Source organism: Aspergillus pseudoviridinutans (assembly GCF_018340605.1).
Source record: "Aspergillus pseudoviridinutans IFM 55266 DNA, scaffold_2, whole genome shotgun sequence".
NCBI classification, from domain to species: Eukaryota; Fungi; Ascomycota; class Eurotiomycetes; order Eurotiales; family Aspergillaceae; genus Aspergillus; species Aspergillus pseudoviridinutans.
The window spans coordinates 748,089-771,532 of NW_025091282.1; the positions used below are offsets into that span (position 1 = coordinate 748,089).

Sequence of the window (23,444 nt, forward strand, 5' to 3'; positions counted from 1 at the left end):
GGACAACGGAACGAGCCATACTTAGCCGCCTCGAAGCCTACATAGAAGGCTAGAAGCCCTCAACAAATCCGCTGGTGGAGGCGTCGACAATTTTTATTCCCCACGTACCGTGGTGTGAACCGAAGCCATCTAATTCTGTACAATGGCATGTTGCTGGTCCGAGCTTTGACCAGAACGCAAACTTCTTATGGCCTGTGAATCTCCACATGTGCTCTCAATATTCAAAATTGAGCCTAGATCAGCGACATGCCAGATTACGCACCTATCTATCAACGGGTCACCGAAGAGAACGGTTATAAGAAGAAGGGCTCGGCTTGTGTCTGAATGAAGTATTCTAGGATGTGATAAGCATGTCTATATCTTATGGCCTGTATTCCCCGGACCGACAGAGAATCGCCCTCATCACGCTTGAGTGCTGTACAGCCATCTAGAAGTTTGGTCTGGGAATTTCGATGGCATCAGTGGTACGCCCATACGAGATACCTCCGAGCCGACTGATGGGCTTCAGGACCTTGAGGTCGATGACGCTCTTGTCCTCATTGATAGCATCATCCCTCACCCAGAAACGAACACCCTCAATAATAGCCAAAGTGCCCGTTGTCTTACCCGTCGTCCTGCTCTGGAACTCCTTAGTCTCGACGAGCTTGCCTTCAATTGAGAACATTGACTCCTTGACCCGGGCCGCTTGGACGACAGAGCAAGGTGCTTGGTGTAGCCCGGAAATATCCCACTCGGAGACCCCGTACGGTGCATTGATAGCGGTCGCATTGGCTGCCTCGACAAAATGCTCAGAGATGATATTAATCACACATTCACCTGACTCGACCATATTCTTCAAGGAGTCTTTGGCCTTCTCAAGCGAGCCAACCAATCCCACGGTAAAAAGAGGAGGATCGTGATTGATGACTTGAGCATAACTGAACGGTGCCAAATTCGTCGTCTGTCCGTCTTTGGATCTGGTGCTGATAAGCGCAATGGGTCTTGGGACAATTCCCGAGATAAGGAGCTTATAGTTTGATGATACCGGTCGTCCTTCTTCGTATGGATCGATTTCGACGTGGTTCTTCTTCAGACTCTCTCCACCATCATTGGCACCATCGCCCTCTTTCCAGTTTGGATTCGGGGGCTTGGAGAAAGTGACCGGCGCATCACGCCTGAAGTCAGGTCGGGAAGCTTGAATCTTGTCGAAATCGTCGCCGACTTTGAACATTGTAGCAGATTGATGAAAAGATCGATAGTAACGGGATATATGAATCACCCAAGGAGGATACGATTGCACTCGAGACCCTCTGCATGAGTTATTAGCAAGTCGCACGCTCTTCGCTCATTTTAACACCGACTTGGTTCTGAGGCTCCTCTCGGAGAAGTCATCCCCTCAGTGTGCAAGTGGTGGTCGGACAACGTACAACTGTGTATGCAACGATCTTTGAACTCGTAAGACCTGATATGAGATCGTACGATTCATTACAATCTAATGCAGGGAGTTCTTCAAAAGGTTTCCTTGCCACACAAGTGATATCTGTTGATCGGGGCAGGCTCCTTGACATTTATTTGTCCCGAGTTTTGGACCGGCACAAACTCCACGGAGCATGTATATTATAATGTCCTAATTTCCACTCCCTTCATCATAATAATTCGCTTAAAAGGGGCGTGGAGATATGCCGTCATTACCGATGGCCGGGCCGATTTCATCTGGTCGCCAGAGGCCACCCCAAGTGGGGAGCTGTCTCTTCTTGCTGGGTCAACCCGAAAAGAGAGACTCAGAGACTAGACAATGGAGTATGGGTAGATGCCTCAACATGTCGATAGTGAAGCAAAATAGTAGAACACTATTTGAGCTGATAGGACATCCTTGGTGATCATCATATACGCTACGTAATAGTCTGCATTGATTAGAGGGGCATACTTTCTTGTCGACAAGGTGCCCTGATCTTATTATAAATCGCAACATGGGATACCGTCGGTGGTACCAATCCAAACAAACCTGTGTCTCATGACGCTGCAATGTGTCACTAGTTAAGGTCCTTGATATCATTGACAGGACTATAAATATGTAGATGAATCGCTGCTCATCACTGAACTTTGAACTACTCAAACGTCGAAGGCGCCGCTATTAGTCCTGACATTATCAGCCAAACTTTCAGAAGCTCTTTTCCGGGTCTGCCCTCTTCAACTTGGTGACCAACATGACTGACCAAGATTACGAGATCTTTAAGCTGGGAGACTGGGAACTCCAGAGCGGGGAGAAAATACTCGATGCGCATCTTGCGTACAAGACATTTGGAGACCCAAGCTCCCCCGCAATTGTCTACCCCTCATGGTTTTCCGGTAGTATGTAGAGACTGACAGAGGAAAACACGCATGTCTGTTATACTGACCTTCACCAAGTGATATCCGACAACTTCTGGTTTATAGGAGAGGATAAAGTCCTGAATCCGAAGAAGTACTTCATCATCATACCTGCGCTCTTCGGAAACGGCCAGTCATCGTCTCCATCCAACCACCCCCATCTTCGGCCATTTCCGAAATGCTCATTATACGACAATGTTCGCGCTCAGCACAAGCTTGTCACAGAGCACTTTGGAATCAGACATCTACGTGCAGTGCTTGGCTGGTCAATGGGAGGGGCACAGACCTATCAATGGGCGACTCAGTATCCTGAGTTCATGGATGTCGCAATTCCTTTTTGCGGGGCGGCAAAGATATCGCTGCATAACCAGGTGTTTTTGGAAGGCGTCAAGAGCGCCTTGCTTGCAGCGAAGCGCGTTCCATCGGCAGGTTCGGGAAAGATTGGCCTTCTAAAGGCCGGTCAGATTTTGGGGACGTGGAGTGCCGAAGACAGAGAGATTGGTTTGAAAGCTTTTGCTAGAGTGTATGCTGGCTGGTAAGCTTGTGTCCGAACAGACCTTTGTAATATTGAACGGCTCGAAGCTCATTTAACATGTCTGGATAGGGGTTTCAGCCAGGCCTTCTACCGGGAGAAGTTGTACGAGACAGCTCTTGGCTACAAGGACCTGGAGGACTTCATGCAGAATTTCTGGGAGAAGTGGGCTTTATCCAAAGGTAAGCCGTCTGCAGAAACTGAACATGTCCTGAACTGGCTCCGTTGATGATTGACCCCATTGGATAAGACCCGGATAATCTGTTGGTGATGCTTCAGACCTGGCAGAATGGAGATGTGTCCCAGCAGGAACCCTACAATGGTAATTTCGAGAAAGCTATGGCCTCGATCAAGGCAAAGACCCTGGTGATGCCAGGAAAATCTGACCTATATTTCCCGTAAGTGATGCTTCGAGCCTTGGCGTCTAATGCTTAATGTCGCTGCGCAGTCCCGAGGACTCCGAATATGAAGTCTCCTGCATGCAATCTGGCATTGGGACTCTCCGAGTGATTCCTTCTATCTGGGGTCGTAAGTTGATCCGATTCTGATTATTGGCGAGACACTCCTGACGATCCTCAAAACGCAGACTGGGCTGGTGGTCCTGGAGAGAGTAAAGATGATGTTAAGTGGCTGGACGAGCAACTGGCGGACTTCCTGTAGATTCCGAGTTGACATAGTGGCGGATATCAACTCAAGTGGGCTCATATTGCCTTGCGGTTTGATTAGTACGTTATTGCTCATTGTTGAATTCGAACTTCAAGTGTTCCAGTAAAACAATATCACGTGATTGTCTATACAGTGGCAATGGCGAACATCATGTGACAGGAGTCTTGATAAGTCAGCATACAATCGTGAATAATCTGGAACTCCTCATCTTCATTGCATCTATTAACTAGGTCAATTCGATGCCCTGTAGTCGTTTTCATCAATTCAGTCCTTCCTTTGTCTTTTCTTCCTCTACAAGTCCTCTTCTACTCCTTTGTTAATTTAATTTGCTTCTGTGTGTCGTTCTGTATCTTCCCTTCTGCTTCGTTCTCTAGCGAATCCTCCTGGTCTTTATCGAGCCGCTTCCCGCTGACGCCTTACACGGCGCAACTGCATGATTTTGGTCAACACTAGCTAGATAGCAAGATGTCGACACCCCCAGTTCGTCAGTGGGGAGTTACTCCTCCTATCTCAACAGCTCTGCCAACCCCCGATGAACTCGCCGCCAACGATGATTTGATCTCGGAGCTCAAGGCCCAGAACAACTTTGAAAGTCCCGCGGAGACAGAGCGGAGGTGGGATCAACTTAGCGACGTTTCTGATTGTTTATGTTCGCGCTGACACTATGTCTGTCATCGCGTAGGAAACAAGTTCTCCAGCTCATTCAACGCGTAACCCACGAGTTTGTCAAGGTCGTCAGCCGAAAGAAGGGGCTGTCCCCTGCAGCAGTCGAGGCAGCAGGTGGAAAGATTTTCACTTATGGAAGTTATCGCCTGGGTGTCTATGGTCCTGGTCAGTAGCGTGGAAGCGTTGAATCACTGTAGTGCTTGCGATATTGACTATGCGATAGGCTCGGATATTGATACACTCGTGGTCGGCCCCAAGCATGTCCTCATTGACGATTTCTTCTCAGACTTTCCCCCCGTTCTCGAGAAGATGGCTCCCCCCGGCGCCATTGAAAAGATGACACCAGTCCCCGATGCCTTCGTGCCGATCATCAAGCTGGAGTTGTCCGGTATCAGTATCGATCTTATCTTCGCCCGTTTGATCGTGTCGTCGGTCCCTCTCAATCTCGACTTGAAGAATAACGATTACCTCAGGGGGCTTGACGAGAAGGAGGTGCGGTCGCTGAACGGAACTCGGGTCACAGATGAGATTTTGGAACTGGTGCCCCAGCAGAAGACGTTTCGTCTTGCTCTACGCGCAATCAAGCTCTGGGCTCAGCGTAAGGACATCCCATCAGTCTCTCATCTCATCATCTTCTGGCACCCATGCTGACACCAAGTTACAGGCCGGGCCATTTACTCCAATATTGTAGGTTTCCCGGGTGGTGTCGCTTGGGCCATGCTTGTAGCACGAGTCTGTCAGCTATACCCACATGCTACCGGGTCTGTGATCGTCGGCAAGTTTTTCCGCATTATGAACAAATGGGCGTGGCCCCAGCCCGTCTTGCTAAAGCCAATCGAGGACGGACCTCTCCAGATAAAAGTCTGGAATCCCAAGGTAAGGGCAACCAAGGACGCTGTGCCGCATCCTTCGCGATATTGACACCGATGATAGATTTACCATGGCGACCGGTTCCACCTTATGCCTATCATCACCCCCGCGTATCCATCGATGTGTGCGACGCACAACATCTCAATGTCCACAAAGGCGGTTATCCTTCGCGAGCTCCAACGGGGAGGTGATATTGTAGACAAGATATTCTTGAAGCAATTGACTTGGAATGATCTCTTTGCACGGCACTCATTCTTCACACAGGATTACAAATACTATCTTAGCATCACTGCCTCAAGCAGAACTAAGGAAGCGGAATCGGTGTGGTCTGGTCTTGTCGAGTCCAAGATCAGACACCTTGTCGGAGCTCTGGATCGCAAGCCTACCATCGCAGTGGCTCACCCATTTCCAAAAGGCTTTGAGAGAGTGCATATCGTCTCCAATGAAGAAGAAGCAGAAGCCGTAAAGAACGGTTCTACCAAGTTTCAGGATAAAGGTACGAAGACGGAGACCACAGATGAAACGAAAGATGCTGCACACCAAGCCGCAGCTCTCAGCGGAGTTGAGAATGCCGAGGTGGAGCCTGTCGGTGAGAAGAGCGCAAACGGCGATAGCCATATCATTTACACTACGACATATTACATCGGCTTGGAGTTGAAGCCATTGGAGCCAGGTATGTATGGCCCTTGACTTCCCGAGAGCTAGCTAACGGTAAAAGGCGCTTCCCGTTCGCTGGACATCTCTACGGATGCCCAGATTTTTAAATCTACGTGTACTTCGTGGGCAGGATACCAACCCGGCATCAATGATCTCTCCATCACTCACGTTCGCAAGTAAGTTTGTTCTTAATTCGATCTCCTCGTTGGTCTTTTTTTGACTTGAGGACTAGCTTTGATCTTCCCGACGATGTCTTCCAGCCGGGAGAAACCCGACCCACGCGCCCCAAGAAGAAGATCGTTAAGAAAGCCGAAGCAGGCGCTCAAAAACGAAGTATCGATTCTTTGGACGTAAGTGCACGCAAGAGAGTCAAACAGGATAACCAGCGGGAAACGAGTCACCAGACGAAAGCGGATATTTCGCATTTCGGTTGATGCTCTTAGTGTTCCAGCATCGAATTGACTAATTTCAATTACTTTTTAGGACGCATCGCTTCCAGCTGCAAAGCGGCAGGTCACCTCCAACGGAGTCTCCGGTACGCCAACACCTGCGTGAAGATCGCTCACCTGAGGCCGAACCACTCGTCGTGTTGGGGCTGGTCCCCATTATGTTCTCATTGAAACGATACATTTACGACGCCTAAACCACTGATGGAAGTTGAAGCCCAACGAACAATGATAATGTGTTGGTGAACAACTAACTCCAGCTGACTCTGCCTTTGCAGTTCGCGCTTGATTAACGTCCTGGACTCCACCTCGACGAACAGCGCAATCGAGGTCAGATAACAAGGTTGGTCGTCATTTTTCTCCCGCCTTCATTCCTCCCTTGCTCCTCATACCTACACAACGAACATTTCTTGGTTCTATGTCGCTTTTTCCAGCAATCTTGCGAGAGGGCACTCTCGGAGCCATTAAAATATGGCGCATATCTGCATTACTAAGTATGGGCTGGCCTTTTTCCACGGCGTTTGACTGATACTGGTATGGTGGAGGTTCCCGTCTGACGCAAAGATAGTATGTGGCTGTACATATTGCCATCCCCGTTACGCAGTTATTATCTGGTCCACGTGCCAGTTAGGTTAGTTGAATAAAGGTACACATTCCGCGTGGCCTACGGGCCACATAGTCCAGTATCCAATTCCGAATCTGTAAACCAATTTTCCCGCTGTAGAGTCTTCCATTGGATATATGTGCATTCAGATCATTGTAGAACTATACATACAGACGACGTCTCTCCTTAGCTCCATGCTTCCACCAGCTCACACAGCGTTGACTCCCCACCCACATTGCCAGGGAACACAACAAACGGGACACCCTGATGCCTGGACGTCGGCTCATCACATCGCCAGAGCGGCACACCAGGCGCAGCTTGACCGACAATCATGGCTCGCTTGATATTAAGCCCCTTGGTAGCGGCGTCGGAAGAGGTGATCCCGCCCTGACAGCAGCAAACCAATTATCAGCTGAAGAATTCTTCCTTTGCAAAGCACGAACCCTTACCTTTGCAATGATATATCTTGGCCGTACCTGGATCTGCTGCAGAACCCGGACCAGCGCCTCGGCGACCTTCGCCCCGATAGCCAGCGAGGAGAGCTCATCCTGGCCCGTTATCAGCTTCCGACTCGTCATGACCAGTGTATCCGTGCCGGATTGCAGGTGCGTCTCTGTCTCGTGGACGACGCGGCTGATTACGCTCTCCGCGCTATCGGGGGAGGCGATGAGATCCGCTACGTCCATTTCGATGATGGCGAGGGCGCCGCTTGCGCCACGAGTGTCGGTCAGGGCCTTGAGCTGGGCGGTTGTCTTGGGGACATAGGAGCCGGCGAGGATGAGGCCGCCTGTTTTGCGGGGGGATGGGAGATCCAGTTGCCGGGCTGTGATGGGTGGGATGGAGCGGATTCCCAGCCGGGAGGAGACGAAGGCTGCGCCGGTGCGGTAGAGGAAGTGCTTTCCTTTGGCTTCGGCTGTTTTTTTCTTACTCAGCATAGGACCAAAGACAGAAAGGATTCGAAAACGTACCCAGGAGCAAGCCGGCCACGAAAACGTGCATGTCTGACTCCGCTGCGGCGTTGACGATAACGACGCCTTCCTTGGGGAAGCTCATGAGCTTCTCGTATACGGCCTGGGGTCCGCCCAGTCGGATGTCCTCGATTGTGATCGAGTGCAGTTGCTCGGGGCTGAACCGCCCAGGCGCTTTCTCCATGACATAGTCCCTCAGATTCGAGCTTTTGTATCCAAAGGTCGCATCCTTGGCGAACTGTGTCAACCCCGCAGGCACCAGGTTCTCCCCTTCAGCTACATAGTGTACATCGTTGATGGTGAACCGCCCGCCCTGGAAGAAGAAGGGGGCCAGCACCCATGCATCTGCGGGGCCGAACACGGACTGCGCGACGTCTGCTTCCAGTGGAAAATGGCCGCGCAATGTACTGTCGCCTCGAAGGACGATGTCGACAGTCTGAGATGTGGATCGGGCTGCCTGCAAGACGTTTTCGCAGATGCCGCGGATGAGCTTCTCCGCTTCAAGTGGGGGAAGAGCGCGCGAGTTGGTGAGAATAAAAAACCCACGGGAATCTTGCTGGAATTCCTTAATCAGCGTCGGGACGTCCCAGACGGTGAGCACGGGGATATCGTGACAAGTTTGGGTGCCTGTAGGGTCGTCATCTAGCACAACTAAGCGATTCAGTGAAGACGTCGAGAGGAGCTGTTCGATCTGTTCCTGGGCGTCTGCGGGGTATTCGGGCGGAAGCTGTGACAAGGTACTTTCGCGAGGCAGCGGGGGATATTCTTTTGGGAAGGACATGTTGATTTAACATATAAAATGAGACAATCATATATGAATGAAGGAATTGAGCGTCTCGGGGGTCTCAAATACTCACTTCCATACGGAGGCACCCCGAGCAATTGACTCTATCGTGGGGCCATTTGATATGCGGGGAAACTCCGTTGTTGGGTCGGAGCAATTGCCGAAGCTCCCAAAACACGGAGCAAAGGACTGATATCATCACCGAACCCAGACCTGGAGACCTACAATGTACTTGTAGCGAATATTGAGTTGGTTGCTGAAATAGGATTGCATTGTTGATCTTCGATGAACAGCAGAGCGTGTATAGCTGCAGAACCGAAATCAATAAGATGAAGTACGAAATAAACATGTCCGACAGTCGCAGAAGCAAAACACCTCTTACAGCTAGGGATAGATCTCTCGCCATCCTCCAAGGGCTATGTATGTACTAGTGACGCTTACTGGCATCTTACAGAAAACMACACAGTCTTTGCGCTGATTTTTTTCCAATTTGCATATACTTCTCCCAGTTCTGTCTTCAAGGTCATTATATATCATCTACACTGATAACGCCCCCAAAATAATAGAACAGTCACGTAGACAGAGGGTCATACCTCTAACTATCCTCCTAGTCTTCATGTAAAAGCAAGATCGTCAACCCAAACGCACAGCACAACCAAGGTATGATCGAGAATTCAGAGACCAAGTCGAGGAAGATTAGCGGTGCAAAGCGTGGTGCCTTCCGGGGTTATTAGCCTACGTTGCAAACAGAAGATGTTCGTACAAGCTGGGACACGCAGTAAATCCAAACCACTGGTGAATTGAATGGGCTTACATTGCAAGCTTTCAGACTCTCATCCGACGAAATAACGCGTGTTGAGGAGGGACCAAGGTGTGTAGGTGATATCGATGCCCTGCGCGGAACTGAGGTTCGCGGTAGGAAGCCATATTCATATAGAGGTTGCATCGATTGCTTGTAACAGAGTCATGAAAGTAGAAGGGATGTATGTGATCTCAACCTCCCCTTGCCTCCTTCTATTTGAAGGCAGTTAAAGTCTTGGGTTCTTATATGCACATAAGTGGTCTATTTTTCTGAATTACAGGACAAAAGAGGGTTGATAAATTTTATGTCTTCTCAACGAAGAAAATAGCACAGGCATGGGTTCGTATTGCTGCTGCATACACATGACCATAGAAAAAGCCTCGTAAACGAAAATAGGGAGGTATCCGTCTCTCGTTGCAATGCAAAAACCTGAGAGGCTGGTTCTTTAGTTGGGAAGTAAGATGATCGACAGGGTAGTAAGAAAGTGGGCCTTACTTAGGGCTTGGCCAGATATCTAGCTGTTTTTGGTGCTAGCGGATATATTAAACGCAATTGTATGAGAGGTATGTCATGAAACATGATCTTGCTATAGGAAAACTGCCGTGGAGTGACTAGGCTGCACTGATTGATGATGAGGTCGATAACTATATAAGCGTACAAGAGTGTTACTGCACGAAGATGGTCAAACTCATCAGTTCCAGTATATTCTTTTCCGCGATCAAGCATGAGACCACTGATGCGACCTTTCTTCAGTGTGCAATGCCTTTTAGGGCTTGCTACCTTCACCAGTAGAGCCTTCGCACGAGCTGCTCTCAATCCCGATATCCGCGCAGACACAAACCGAGATGGGGTCGTGGATCTTGCAGGGGATACAGATGTCTTGGATAAAGCAATCTGGTCGCCCTCCAGGGGAGCTATTTTCCTGCCGAATATCGGCGACACCTGCGCAAGATGTCCGAACAAGGATCTCCAAGGACATCCTCTGAGCAATGAGGAGCTTGCTGCCTGCAGCGACGCTTCTGGGAACTTACTACTGGCACCGGAATATGTCGCCCCTCTGAGGACCGTGCCGATGAAAGAGATCCCAGATAATGCATACGCGAACATATACGCCACTCCAAAGGCAGCGTACGATCGAGTCCGACTATTTCTTCACGACGATCCGCAAAGCAATGCCTCAACCTCCTGGCGACTCATTGACAGGGAATTTGCTTTTAACGCAACTCAACTGCGTAAGGGCCTGGTCCTTGGTCTTGATGGTCGCGAGTTGGTAAAAGATGCCAACGTCTGGAATGGGAACGTGGTGGTTCACTTTGATGTTCATGACGGAGAAGAGTCAGCCAGTGATGCAGTCGCTCTCAAACTCGCACCGGTACTCACCCATCATCACCTCCAGAACGTGGATACATTGGTCACTGTTGCCGCCAACGAAGCAAATCCGGTGCAGGTGAACTTCCTCGCCCAGCTTGACAAGGGTCGAGAGCAGGCGGGGATCCGAAAGCCTCTGCTTCTTCTCAACCAGAGCGATGACATCTGGGCCCAGGATTTTCTGGAACCGGCGTATGCCAGTATGCCTGGTCCTCAGGGGCCCATTTCAATTCGGATCATGCTTCGCTCTGCGCAATCCACCCGAACTGCGGGCCGACAGGTCTTTGAGTTTCTTCGACGTAAGGGAGTAGGTGGATTCCAGCCAGCTCCCGGCTTCGGACACCGGGAGATCAACTCGTTTGGCAATCTGGAAACAGTTCCCCCATACACCTCCAAGGCTGGTGTTCAATACAAAGCTGGGCGGATAATCATGGGGAAACACTTCGGAGAGCCTCCTGCAGACTCGATGCTCACCTTTCTCAACTCCCAAGGACTGCAGTCTCCTCTACTGCTGGAGGCAGGTTGGCTCCTTATCGGCCATGTGGATGAATTCGTCCAGTTCCTTCCGTTTGCCAACAACCTGGGCTGGACGATCGCGATAGCGGATACCACGACAGCAATGACGCTCCTTAAAGACGCCCAAGCGGCAGGCCATGGTGATGCACACGCCATCAGTTTTGTTCCGCCCCAGAAGTCCGCCGACGGATTTCTAGATACAAGCGAGCTTTCCTTGACGATTAACGACGTCCTTGCTAATGAAACAATCCGAAAAGCCAACCAGTACGCTCAACGCCACATCGACTCAAATCTCCAGATATTGTTGTCGGAGATCAACCTTCCTATGGAACAGGTGATCCGAGTGCCTACCCTGTTCAAAGCTGCAACATTCGAACTCGGCGGGGCCGACGATGGTCTGCCTCCTCATACCTCGCCACTTCTGCCCGGGGAGATGCAGCTAATGGCATTTTTCCCGGCGGCAATCAATGGGATCGTGATTGGGAAACACTATCTTTCCCCCAAGCCGTGGGGCCCTATTGTGAAGGGGGAAGACATCTTCGAGAAGGCAGTCAAAGCAGCATATTCCAAAGCCGGCATGACGATAAGTTTCGTGGATGATTTCCTGTCACATCACATCTTTGGCGGGGAGATCCATTGTGGTTCGAACACTCTGAGAGAGCCCAATTCTGCGTGGTGGAAGTGAGTTGACTGAATTGTGCCGTGGTGAAAGGTTTCACCGCATGAACAGCATTTATAGCTCTGCTCATAGAATATTCTCTCTTTGCTCATAGACGATTCCATTAGAGAGGACAGTTGGATTATAGCAAGAAGAGCGGTGCATCTTTGAAAACCTCATCCCATGTCATAGTAGTGGTGTCGGCTGTTGACGCCGTCCATAACTTTTCAAGAAGAAAGGCAGCATCTCTCATACCCATAGTCCCCAGATCTGCCGTCATCTCGAGTAACTGGCCGTGGATAAACGCAAAATCAGGACCATTGCGGTGCACTATGACACTCTGCACGCCCGCAATAGCGAGTGGCCAGAAAACAAATTTCCAATAGTGAACCCCATGTTCCTGGCGTCGCTTTGCGCCGAGAAGAAACTTGAGGGATTCCATCAGCTCATGGTACGCGATTTGCCGAGCACCTATCATCCTGTCACGAGTACTTGATGACTGCAGGATTGGTCCGGCGTCGCAGCAGTTCTCGCATCCACCCGCCAGCTCCGCAGCTAAATACGTCTCTACCGCGTATATTTTTATGGCTGCACGGAAGCATTGAGCACAGTGGGCGTAACTTCTTGCTTCCAGCAACAATCTATCCCGAATTTCTGGACATCCCTGACCTTCAGGATGAGATAGAGCCGGGTCATTCTCAGGTCTCGAATCAATATACGTTGGATTGCTGCGATGGCTTGTGCTGCCGTCAAGCGGAGTGTAATGGTTCAATTTTGACAGTACTTCCGAGATCTTGTAATCCACAGGACATTCCACCGCGTCTCCAAAGACCTTGGTTGAGATTGACTTTGCTCTAATCAGGTTGACCTCAACGATAATCTTGATGAGGTTGGCTGGTATGTAGAAGGAAGATTGTATACCTTTCCGATTCAGCAAAGATAGGATCCGATGGTACGATTGGTGTCTTTCCGCCGTATCCGGGGGCATGGAGGCCACCGGGCATGTGGTCGTCGCCATGATATCGACCAAAAGTATGTTGGAAACCAGCATGCACTCTTCTTCATCGTTCAGTACTAGAATCTTCGAGCCACCAAATGAGTCAATGAGTGCTTTGACTCCCTCCAGATGTGTTCGCCATTGGCCATACGCCCCTTGTTGTAACTAAATAAATCCGTTAAATTACGCTGTTCTGTATGGTGACGGACCGGTAAGGGGGTTCACTCTGACCTGAGAATACAATAACATCATAACACCGCCGAGAATGCTATAGTCTAGACTCCTTGAAGTTCTTGACAGTGCATCATTCACACTTCTGATGGCGGAAGCATAATAGCTGTAGAACCTCCGTTCTTCTGCATCAAGCTGATCACTGCCCGCTCTTGCTAGTTCGCCCGATTCCCGCGTTGATAATGCACTTGTTACAGTGGGCGTCACGCTCCGCGTACTCGATCCGGGCCGTACGACAAGGCGACTGAGATCCCAACGACGCTGAACAATCCGATGAAAGATGCTGATGGCAGCAAACGCATGCCTCAAGTAAAGCGGTGCTTGGAGGGACTCAGAAATGTCCCACCGGAACGGGTTTGCCGGGTTATCTGTCGGCACCAAATCTGGAGCTATACGCTCATTATCTGCGAATCTCTTGGTTAGAGCTTCTGAAGATGCTTCATAGGGGAATTAACGGTTGATAAAAACCCGGACATGCTTACAGTACATAATCTCTTCGGCTATTACCAGGTCATGAAGATCCAGTCCAGCAGGCCGCAATGCAACAGGAACACTGCTTCCAGAATTGCCTGACAGACTGACGTGGTTAGAAGGATAACCGCCTGATTTCTTTGTTTGGAGTAGGTACTGACTGTTATGTTTCCCACGCAGATGATATTGAGACTCGGGATTGAACGGCCTCATCCATCGTAGGGGCCTCGTTCTGCTGTAACCGGGACATTGAATGCCTTTGACTGAGCATTTGACGCAAGTAGGAGTTTCAGAGCCACAGCGGATACGCTTTTCACGGCAAGCCCAACATTGGGGTCCTAAAGTCCTATTAGTACCTCGCTTACGTTTCACCATTATTTATGTGTCATTCGCTGATGAAAAAGCTGCGAAATAACTGCGCCGGGACGTTGAAGATTGACGGCGAGAGTGGCGGATTATTCGCAATCAATGGGATGTTTTTGGTTAGGTTGCTGCCTTGGTCCCTCCAGAGCTTAATGAATTAGTTCTCAACTTTAACTCCACCCACAAAACGCACTATTGGAGTCGAATGTGCCTTGTCTCGTTGGGAGTTCTATGATATTTCCCAATCTTTCAACAAGATGGGATGCTGGAGCCTCTTTGTAGCATTCGCCAATCGGGCTTAATAGAACTAGCACCACTTTAAGGATACAGAATGCTCCCAGTGCATTGAAATCGACAAGCAATAGTCCGAAACAACAATATTTTCATGCTCAAAGCAGAAATTTCGTCAGTAGCTTAGAACTCATTGAGAGGCAGCACTTTCCGTCCAAAAGCCCGATCAACTCAGTTCGTTAAGAGTGTCGGACTTGTTCGTCCACCTGTTTCCGCCCTAATGAGGTTTGGGATGTTGCTGTATGATCACCCACCAACAAAGTAAAAATGGCTCTATTAATGAATGCAGGACATGTCGCACATGCTATTCAACAGAGAAGATCGCCCATAGACATTGCTCTTGACAGCTATAAATCAATCATGAGAAAATGGAAGGGTAAACGGAATCCAAGCCCGGTCCGTAACACCGCCAACGCCGTGACATGTGCAGGGGATATGCAAGATGGCCATGGTCAAAGAGAGTAGGGATGGACAAGGCGAATGACAAGAATGCTGGTAACGGATGGGGGGAAGAACAAAAGAAAAGTAAACAAACAGATTTCCAACTGGTCATGAACACATATTCCTCCTTTTATCCCATTGAAATGAACACCGATTCCACCCAACCCCCAGAGACCTCATCCCACGCAGCCAGCTAACCAGCAAGGAAAGAGAGAACGCATCGCAAATATATCGTCAGAATTAACTTTGAGGAAATTACCGAGCAATGACAACAACAGCCACAGTATTCACTTGAGCAAGGCAGGCCGGTGCGAGTCTCGGGCTTTAACCGACGACACTGCGGAAGCTCAAAGCTTCCAGGAAGCCACCCAGATCCTCCTTTTGGACTTCTACGACACAATGCTCGAAGCTGTCGATGCGCACTCGAGTGTTGGTCTCCTGCACCACCTCCTGGAAGGCAATCCCGAATCGGTTCCGCAAAAGGTGCTTGTTGCCGCGCATGTCAAGCTCGTCCTCAGACTCCGACTCCGATTCTGATGATGACTCTGATTCCTCCTCCGTCTCCTCAGCTTCTTCTTCGTCGTCATCGTTTCCGCGTTGAGCACGCTCTGCTGCGCGCTGCGCTCGACGTTCCTCGCGCTCTTTTTGCTTCTTCTCCTTAGCTTCCTTTTTCTTACGGCGTTCTTCTTGACGCTTGTGAATCGCCGCGTAGTCGATCACACCTCCACCGCCACCCGTACCGACAACGACATACAGGCCTCGGTCTTCGTCAAGGCCGGCCAGTACCAAGGGAGTCCCTGCCGCTCGCTTCTTTCCAATCTTTATGCTGTCGCCTCGCTCACGCTCTTGGACTCTGATGGCCTCGGCTATCCAAAGAGCCAATTTCGTCAGAGCTCCGGGATTTGTAAACAGTTTGACATCCGGACCATCTTTAACAACTGCAATGCGAAATGCTCGCAAGTGTCGGATTTGGTGCTTCGATAGTAGAGATGTACCGGTACGAAGAATGGCCCGGTGAAGATGCTGAGCGAGCGGGAGTGCTTTCAGAAGGAGGGTGGGCGATTCTGAGGTGAGCGACAAAGCATCATACGCGCTCCAGAATCGCGGCAGAAGGCTAGACAAATCAGACTCGGTGGAGTCATCAGCGCCGTTCCCCTCATTTGCGCCTTTGGGGCGTGAGAGTCGCTTTGTGTCCCAGGTGGCGCCGGGAGCCTCCTCTGGCCCGACCTCGAGGATCGCGCCTATAATGACGCCCACGTCTGTGGCGGAAAGACAGGCTTTCCAGCCCCAGCAGCGCACGAAGCCCCACCCCTCGCGGGAGGAGACATGACCAGATGCGTCCGGCGGTACGAGTCCTTCCAGGCCGTACATTGGTGCATATTTGAGAAGCCGTTGCCGTAGTACTCGCTTCAGTTCCATATCCATGTGAGTGTAGTTCTGATGACACTGGCTCAAGCTGATTCCCATCTTCGCAAGGAGCTTGTGCAACCGCTTCCGACCATTCTCCGTCCAAACGTGGAGTCGTGATGCCAGATAGGGACTATGTAGCATACTTTCGTAGAGTGACCAGTGTCGCAGCAAAATGAAACGGGGTTCTGGAGATATTCGAATGGACTTGTCTGTTGGTGATTTGGCGGTTGTGGGGATGACGCCGTTGATCTCCCCTCTAATGTCTCTGTCTCGCTCGTACGGGTCAGGCGGGTTCAATCGATGAACTTCGTCTCGTAATATTTGACGAATGCGCTCCCCTCGTTCTCCACCCCAGCCAGCAGACCCTCCGGATTCTGACGGATTGGAAATGCCAACCCCAGACATCGTACGACCACTGAGTTCCAGGCTAGAGACGCCGACGATGGCCAACCACAGAAGATCGTTATCTTCCCGACCAAGTTCGGATGCGAGAGAATACACGATCGAGGATATCGGTTCGGAATACGATGTGCCGGTGGAATAATACTTTTGTAACACTTTCTCATGTTTCCTCTTGAGCCGAATCAGGCGTCGCCTCAATGATCGTGCAGACGGCTGCCTCGGCAGCGCGGGTGACGGCGAATCTGAGCCCGGTGTCACAGAGCGAGAAGAGTTCGAGGAGTTATGCTCGTCCCTTGGCCGACGGCTCGGAGACGAAGCAATGGAGGATCCCTGCCGGCGGACGTTAGAGATCACAGCAAACAACAAACATGAGGGCAGACCGCAAAACATACCGAATTACTCCTCCGCCGTTGACGCGGGGGGCCATCGTTCTCGTCAGATTCATCCTCATCTTCGCGTCCCGACCACGATTTTCTCTTCTTGGACCCCGAGCTGGACCGGTGCTCTTCGTCATCCTCGCTGCCGGATCCGTCAATATCCTCTTCATCTTCGTCTACCTCCGGCATGTCCAACAGCGCGCAGTACGCCTCTCTCTCCTCGCTCATCTCCGCCTCGATATCCCCGTCATCGTAAACGACAATACCACCCGCGCCCGATTTGTACGACGGAGTGATGCATCCCTTGTCAACACCGCGCGTGTTCCGCCGCGGAGCGCCATCAGCCCCATCCGCCGAAGCCGCCGCTGCCTCCCCGCCAAAGACATTGCTCAGGTTCCACGGTCGCCTCGAGTCGAACACCCATACCTCCACCCCTCCCATATCCTCCACCTCATCGTCCGGGCTGCTCAGGCAGAGTATTTCGTTGAGATCCACCAAGCCTCCCACGCCTAGACATACGACCACGCCTCCACTGCCCCCATTGTGCGTTTGCATAGGCTTGACCAGCTCCTCGCCGGCGCGTGCGAGATCGCCATATCCGGCTACTGGCTGGATCTTGTGGGGGATATAGTCGCGCTTCAAGAGGGCGGTCAGGATTCGACAAGCGCAGAGGGCATCGGGTTCTAGCGCTACGAGGACCAGCACAGGAGGAGACAGCGGATGATGTGATCGGAGGAGTTGTAGGTAGAGGTGCGATATGAGTTGACGAGGAAGATACATTGCAGCGCAATTCAAGGGAGCACGAAGCACACGACAACCCGAAACGAGGAACTCAAGAAAGAAAAATAATAAATTCAGGCCTTCGAGAGGCCCTGCTCTTTACAAGAAAATCAAACAAGTATAATTAGGAAGAGCCCAGACTCAATTGCGGTATATCGGCTCCATCGTTCCTGTTGTTGATTGTTATCGAGGCTGTTCTCGCATGCACAGGATGTAATCAGTCGCGAATCTCCAGCGACGCGTCGAGGCGTGCCGCACGTGCGGAGACTGGCGCCAAGCCCACCCAAGTCATCAATCAAGGCACATTATTTCAAGGAAGATAGTATTTAGTCTAGTAAATAATGCAGAACCCGTATGAGCATTGATGTCACTCTTTTTCCTGGTAACAGATCGAAGTCATCTTCAGCTAAAAGGCTAACGACACCCAACTCTAACCTTGACTGGTTGATCCCGCGTCTCGACGGACATACATCTCATCCTGTCAGTGATGCCCCGGATATTCCTCTCTAGAAGCAAAAAAAGGATTCGGTTCAAAACAGACCAAAAAATACAGAATAAAAAAGACATAAGTGACCAGTGCCGGGCTCGATCCGGCGACCTTATCGGTGCTAACAATAGGTGATAAGCCATTGTGATAGTAAAGGTTCAAAAATAATCCCACATAACCAGACATAATTAGCGAAGCTTGCCCTGTATCGACACTGGTCATACTCCATGGTTTTTGTGGCGATAATGTGGAGTGTAGAATGCGCCGTGCATTATAAATGGCCCACTGAGCTTACAGCTACCTCGGAGTGTCCTGATAAAGGATGAAGAGCGATGACAGGGCTGTGGACGGGTGTATATATGTATATATGAAGCAATAGTGGAGCCCACATGCGTCGCTCATCCTCAACTATCACAGACGCATGTCGTGGCCGTACAGGCTGGATTATGTCGCTTCAGGTATATGCCACTAGACAGTAGCTCATAACGGGACAGCGATGCTCGCATGGAACAGCTCATCGATGACAGCACGGCATGCGAGAGGGCCACTACTGGCAGATGTGAAATGAGTACGTGGACTGAGACAAAAAAGTAAAGCTTATCCCCTCGAATTGTATTAGTGCCTGGCTAGGATGCATCATGAGATGCAATGGAAAGCGCATGTGAGAAAACAAGCAGCTTATTGCACAGGACTGACCAACCTGTACACGACCAGGGGTTACGTCCAAGCGCTGCTTCGCGAGCATACGCCATCGAGGGTCATAGAACAGGGATTGGAGATTCCAATTAATGTAGGGGTATTATTGTGATCATAGTAATTGCGCCAACTCTTTTGAAAATACATATAGATCTTGAGCAGCACCAAAATATTCACTCATATCATCGCCGATAAACTGCAGAGAGCAAAAGGCAGAACCATCGCGTTGAGAGTTCATGAACAATGTCAGAATATCTGATGCCAGCATCCGACCAGTTTTTTGGACCGCACATTTACTTTGCGTCGTCCAGCACGGCCTTGTCGGTAAGAGGAATGTTCTTGGGTCCTTCGTAAGAGCCCCCACGGAAGAACCACCACACAGCCACGAAGATAGTCAGTCCGCCGGTCATCAAACTGGCGTAGTTCATCGTAGCGGCGCTAGTGGGCATGGAGGAGGGGAAGCAGAAGATGACAATGAAGGCAACGATGTAGATGGAGCTAAGGGTATTGATGACGTAGCCGATGCGACCCATCCAGAAGTAGCCAGGTTGGAAGGTGGACCGGCGGGTGAGAACATGAGGGAGGATGGCCGCGAGGTAGGAGAGGGAAGACAGCTGCACGAAACACCCGACGAAGGCATTGAAAGCGGTGGTAGATCCGACGTAAATGCAAGCAAGGATGGTAATAATTACACCACAGACCAGGGTTGCGTTGAAAGGGTTGTGCATCCGGGTATTGATACGGCCGAGCCAGCCGGAGAAAGGGGTCGCTCTATCACGAGAAAGGGTCCACAAGGTACGGCCGGCGGTGATGTAGCAACCAGCACATGTGATGACAGTGGGCAGGAAGGCAACGATCAGCAAACCAAGGGAGCCACCTCGAGTACCCGTGGCCTGGCGGTAGATCTCGGCGAGGGGGAAACCGTAGGGGTTGCTCATGACCAGGTCGAGGTCATTGATGGAATAGAAGACGGCGATCATATAGAGAAGACCGGTGACGAAGCCGACAGACATCTGAGCAAGGACGGCCTTGGGGATATTGCGACTGGGCCTATAGCGCCGGGTCAGCGTACTAGTTCCACTCACTCCATTAAAAATCAGCTCCTACCGCGGGATTTCCTCTGCAAGGTGACTAGAGCAGTCGGGAGTGCCAACACTGTAAGCACCATTGAGCATGCCTGCAACGAAGACAAAGCCGTTGCTCGACCAGCCGGTCTGGTTACTCCAAGTGCGCCACACCGTCTTATCGTCGAGATATGCTTGGCCGTTGACATGAGGCATCACAGCACAGACGATGATAGTGATGAAGACACCGGCAAGAATGAAGAACATGCCAAGATTACCGATGTGAGGGAGGAAGCGGTTCATGAAGAGCACAATGCAGCAGCACATCCAGGTGCAGATGATGAAGCTGATGAAGGTGTGCCATGCCTGAGGGACGAAGTCGGGATGCATGAGCGCGTACATGGAGACGGTCTGTTGGCCCAAGATGGCAGACATGGAGGCAGCTCCTAGGATCCATGCAAGACAGTTCCAGAATCCAGCAAAGAATCCGCAAACACGGCCGTACTTTCCAGCGGTGATCGAGGCCCAGTGGTAGACTGATTATCCGGGTCAGCGAGGCTCCTAAGAAAGGACAGAGCAGAGTCGCGACATACCACCACTGGCAGAAGGCATCGCCGATGCGAGCTCTGCAATAGATGCCGCGACCATCCAATAACAGATGGAAACAGCAATGCTTAACTCATGGTTAGTATCAACTGATGATTGACTGATCCGAAGTGATCTCACAATTCATAGATAACCCCGGCAGGTCCTCCATTATACATAGCAGTGACCTTGAAATACGCGTTAGCTCAACCGTTAGTAATTGGTTGCTGAGGGTGAACTTACTAAACTGCCACCCTGAGCAATCCATGTGTTTCCTGTGGTAACAGCGACGGCACAAATACTGAGCAAGCTGAAGTTCCGTTCGAGCTCTTGACGATGACCGGATGCATTGACCAACTCTGTCGAAGGGCGTTCCTCTGCGCTGGCCTCAACTGCAGCCATCTTTTCCGGGTTTTCCACCGCTGCCATTTCAGGTGATGCCATCAAACAACAGGGGGTAATTGAACCGATCGGGAAGAGAGCGGATGAAGACGAGTAGTATTATGATCGAGACACAGGCGAGTTATTAGGATAGATATGCACGACCAAGTCGACGGATGGTGAGGTAGGATATCACTGGCTGTGTCCTGCACGTGTACGGGTATGTGGAGGTACGCTCTTGTTACTGCAAATCAGCAAGGGTGATGGCGACTATGAGAGGATATCGATAGGTGCTGACATATATCAGCTCCAGAGCCGTCCGGATGGAGGATGAAGAGAAATCCAACATCAGATTTGCTCGTCAATCCGGCCGGCCGCGGTTTATAGTATTTAGATATTCTGAGGGATACCTGGAGGAGAGCCTGGTTGATCACCCTTGCCCACCACCCCCAGTCATACTGGTATTGTATTACAGCTAATTGTGGGGTCAGATCTAGTGCAGCAGGGATAAGCATTGGTGGGCGAATCATATTTCACAAGAACCTGCTCAGGTAGGCTAGACAATCAGAAGCGGGTCTAATAAATCACATATTATTGGTCGATGCTAATCGCGGTTGCAGCAGACCTGTATGAAAAGTACAGGGGTACGCCGAGATGCCTTTTCCCAAAGAGGGAGCTTCAGCAGATGGCAGACTCTATCCAGATATCGTTCGGAGCAGTTGGCCTCTGAGATGAGAGATCGTAGTCAAACACTGGAGGAGCCGAGCCCCATGGGACAGCTAGATATCTCTATCTCCACACTTTTGATATCTTCCTTATGATCTGGGGGTAAATGTCGTGAATGAGTACAGACAGGGACTTTCAATTGAAAATAAAGTGGACTGCCTGGGCAGTGCATGTAATCTGCATACAAGTCTTCAGAGTAAGGTACGTGAGGTAGTATGAGAATAATTTTTCATATGGCCACCCATGACTTGAGGCATGCAGTAGTTTAAAGGAAAAGTCCACTTGGGCCCTTGGCTTCTCACGTGCTCTAGTAGTAGTCAATTAATCATCTCAGATTCCCATTTTCCTTTAAGTTTGTCCTTGAACCTTGAGTCTCAAATCTCGGAGTCAATAGAATGATTCCGACGCTCGACGCCAATTTAGTTGTTCACAGAGTTTGTTGATTTCGTAACTTGTTAGGAATGTTAGCAGCAGATGACCGATTTTTTGTGAGGTAACTCAGTAGGTCGAGACTCCATGCTATTCCAGCGCGAGCTGGTCCAGCAAACGGTCTGCCCGTGGCTCGCCCTTGCCACGGCAAAGTATATTGGGTGGAGCCTAATTCGAGTACAGCGGATAAGATGAATTCCGCGACAGGTCTCGATGATGTCCAGTGTAACCGAATTATTATTAGGGACAATTGGCTTAGTTTTTATCGGTACGGAGTAGCGCCAACAATATACTGTTCATAATAATAATATGGGGGTGCTACGGCCCACAGGCCTACAAATTGATAGTATGGCCGATTCTGTCTCTCTTCTCCTACACTACTAGCCTTTGATTTCGAAACTTATTGGAGACTATTGGATGATAAGGCTGAACAACAGCCATCGCTGTGAACTCTCTTGACTCACTTAGAGGTACCGATGGATGCACCGGTGACTTCTAGACTATTGATATTCAGTATTCCAACTTCCAAGCATCCTTCATACATCATATAACCCAGAGAAGCATACAGCAGCCTCGAAACTGCGATGCTATTAGTCAATCTGAAACAATTTCAAATAGAGCTATCGGCTAATTCAACCTTGCAATGGACCTCAATTAATATTCTTGATGGAGTTGTCTCAGTAGTAGTACTTGTAGGCTGCAGCATATTGTGCAACTGTCGAGGATATGGACGCATCGAATCTCTGGGCCCATTGTCGGGTTATCCCGATGTTTATCATCCGGTGAGTACGATGGTAGGTTAGAATCTCGTTCTTGTTCTATTCCGGTATACAACCTCCGGCGCTATTGAAGCCTTGTAGAGGGGAACGTCAAGCAACGGGGAGTCCGGGTTGGATAAATAGATCGTCAGGTACGCCGCATCGCTACTACTACGTGGATACGACCTTGCCATAGGCTAACGACCATTTGAGACAACCTACCTAGCAATCGTCGGCTCCTGGATCCGAAATCTGGCTAAATTGCTAGTCATGGCGCTATTGAAACTCGTACTCTAGGGGGCGTGAATCAGAAACATGTACGGAGCGAGCATCCTCGATACTGAGAGTCCACTTCACTTCTTCGTGTGCGTGATTTATTTCTCCGAAATAACTTGTGAGGATTGGGGCCACTTCGCGACAGCACAAGGGGACTCGACTGTCGAGCCATAGCGCCCCGGGGTCTCATGTGGAATGATGAAAGTCCGTCATCTCATCCTATTCCACAGCGTCCAGACGCCGGAGAAAATATTCGATATCACCGGACGCTAAGCATCTACCGATATCGAACGATCGGGCCATTACTCCGTGTTATGGGCCCTCTCAAGTCGGAAATCATGCCGGGACCATCTTATGATTGCTCATCATGAAACGATGGTGTGCAGGACAGAG

At 50.3% G+C, this 23,444-nt stretch overlaps 8 protein-coding genes across 8 annotated transcripts; 3 read left to right on the forward strand and 5 right to left on the reverse strand.

The window, feature by feature from the left end:
- Positions 1–427: 427 nt before the first annotated feature.
- Asppvi_002318 (flavin reductase family protein) lies at positions 428–1,210 on the reverse strand (the record flags this gene model as incomplete). The annotated part of the gene is made up of 1 exon (XM_043298307.1): positions 428–1,210. One exon carries the CDS (start codon positions 1,208–1,210, stop codon positions 428–430), a length of 783 nt encoding a protein of 260 aa, XP_043154242.1.
- A 976-nt stretch (positions 1,211–2,186) lies between these two features.
- Positions 2,187–3,541, forward strand: Asppvi_002319 (homoserine acetyltransferase family protein; the record flags this gene model as incomplete). The annotated part of the gene is made up of 6 exons (XM_043298308.1): positions 2,187–2,331; positions 2,389–2,884; positions 2,954–3,063; positions 3,132–3,279; positions 3,330–3,409; positions 3,468–3,541. 6 exons carry the CDS (start codon positions 2,187–2,189, stop codon positions 3,539–3,541), a joined length of 1,053 nt encoding a protein of 350 aa, XP_043154243.1.
- Positions 3,542–4,012: 471 nt separating this feature from the next.
- Asppvi_002320 (polynucleotide adenylyltransferase) lies at positions 4,013–6,295 on the forward strand (the record flags this gene model as incomplete). Its single annotated transcript, XM_043298309.1, has 8 exons — positions 4,013–4,161; positions 4,230–4,378; positions 4,437–4,811; positions 4,878–5,089; positions 5,147–5,756; positions 5,871–5,916; positions 5,973–6,090; positions 6,224–6,295. The coding sequence occupies 8 exons, from the start codon at positions 4,013–4,015 to the stop codon at positions 6,293–6,295; spliced, it is 1,731 nt and encodes a 576-aa protein (XP_043154244.1).
- Positions 6,296–6,976: 681 nt separating this feature from the next.
- On the reverse strand, positions 6,977–8,539 carry Asppvi_002321 (uncharacterized protein; the record flags this gene model as incomplete). Its single annotated transcript, XM_043298310.1, has 3 exons — positions 6,977–7,177; positions 7,240–7,703; positions 7,759–8,539. 3 exons carry the CDS (start codon positions 8,537–8,539, stop codon positions 6,977–6,979), a joined length of 1,446 nt encoding a protein of 481 aa, XP_043154245.1.
- Positions 8,540–10,068: 1,529 nt separating this feature from the next.
- Asppvi_002322 (protein-arginine deiminase domain-containing protein) lies at positions 10,069–11,913 on the forward strand (the record flags this gene model as incomplete). Its single annotated transcript, XM_043298311.1, has 1 exon — positions 10,069–11,913. The coding sequence occupies one exon, from the start codon at positions 10,069–10,071 to the stop codon at positions 11,911–11,913; it is 1,845 nt and encodes a 614-aa protein (XP_043154246.1).
- A 115-nt stretch (positions 11,914–12,028) lies between these two features.
- Positions 12,029–13,960, reverse strand: Asppvi_002323 (Zn(II)2Cys6 transcription factor; the record flags this gene model as incomplete). Its single annotated transcript, XM_043298312.1, has 4 exons — positions 12,029–13,048; positions 13,115–13,518; positions 13,597–13,923; positions 13,951–13,960. The coding sequence occupies 4 exons, from the start codon at positions 13,958–13,960 to the stop codon at positions 12,029–12,031; spliced, it is 1,761 nt and encodes a 586-aa protein (XP_043154247.1).
- Positions 13,961–15,004: 1,044 nt separating this feature from the next.
- On the reverse strand, positions 15,005–17,649 carry Asppvi_002324 (cell division control 45 family protein; the record flags this gene model as incomplete). The annotated part of the gene is made up of 2 exons (XM_043298313.1): positions 15,005–16,822; positions 16,885–17,649. The coding sequence occupies 2 exons, from the start codon at positions 17,647–17,649 to the stop codon at positions 15,005–15,007; spliced, it is 2,583 nt and encodes an 860-aa protein (XP_043154248.1).
- Positions 17,650–19,125: 1,476 nt separating this feature from the next.
- Asppvi_002325 (putative choline transport protein) lies at positions 19,126–20,910 on the reverse strand (the record flags this gene model as incomplete). Its single annotated transcript, XM_043298314.1, has 5 exons — positions 19,126–19,882; positions 19,940–20,432; positions 20,490–20,569; positions 20,623–20,669; positions 20,725–20,910. The coding sequence occupies 5 exons, from the start codon at positions 20,908–20,910 to the stop codon at positions 19,126–19,128; spliced, it is 1,563 nt and encodes a 520-aa protein (XP_043154249.1).
- Between the last annotated feature and the right edge of the window lie 2,534 nt (positions 20,911–23,444).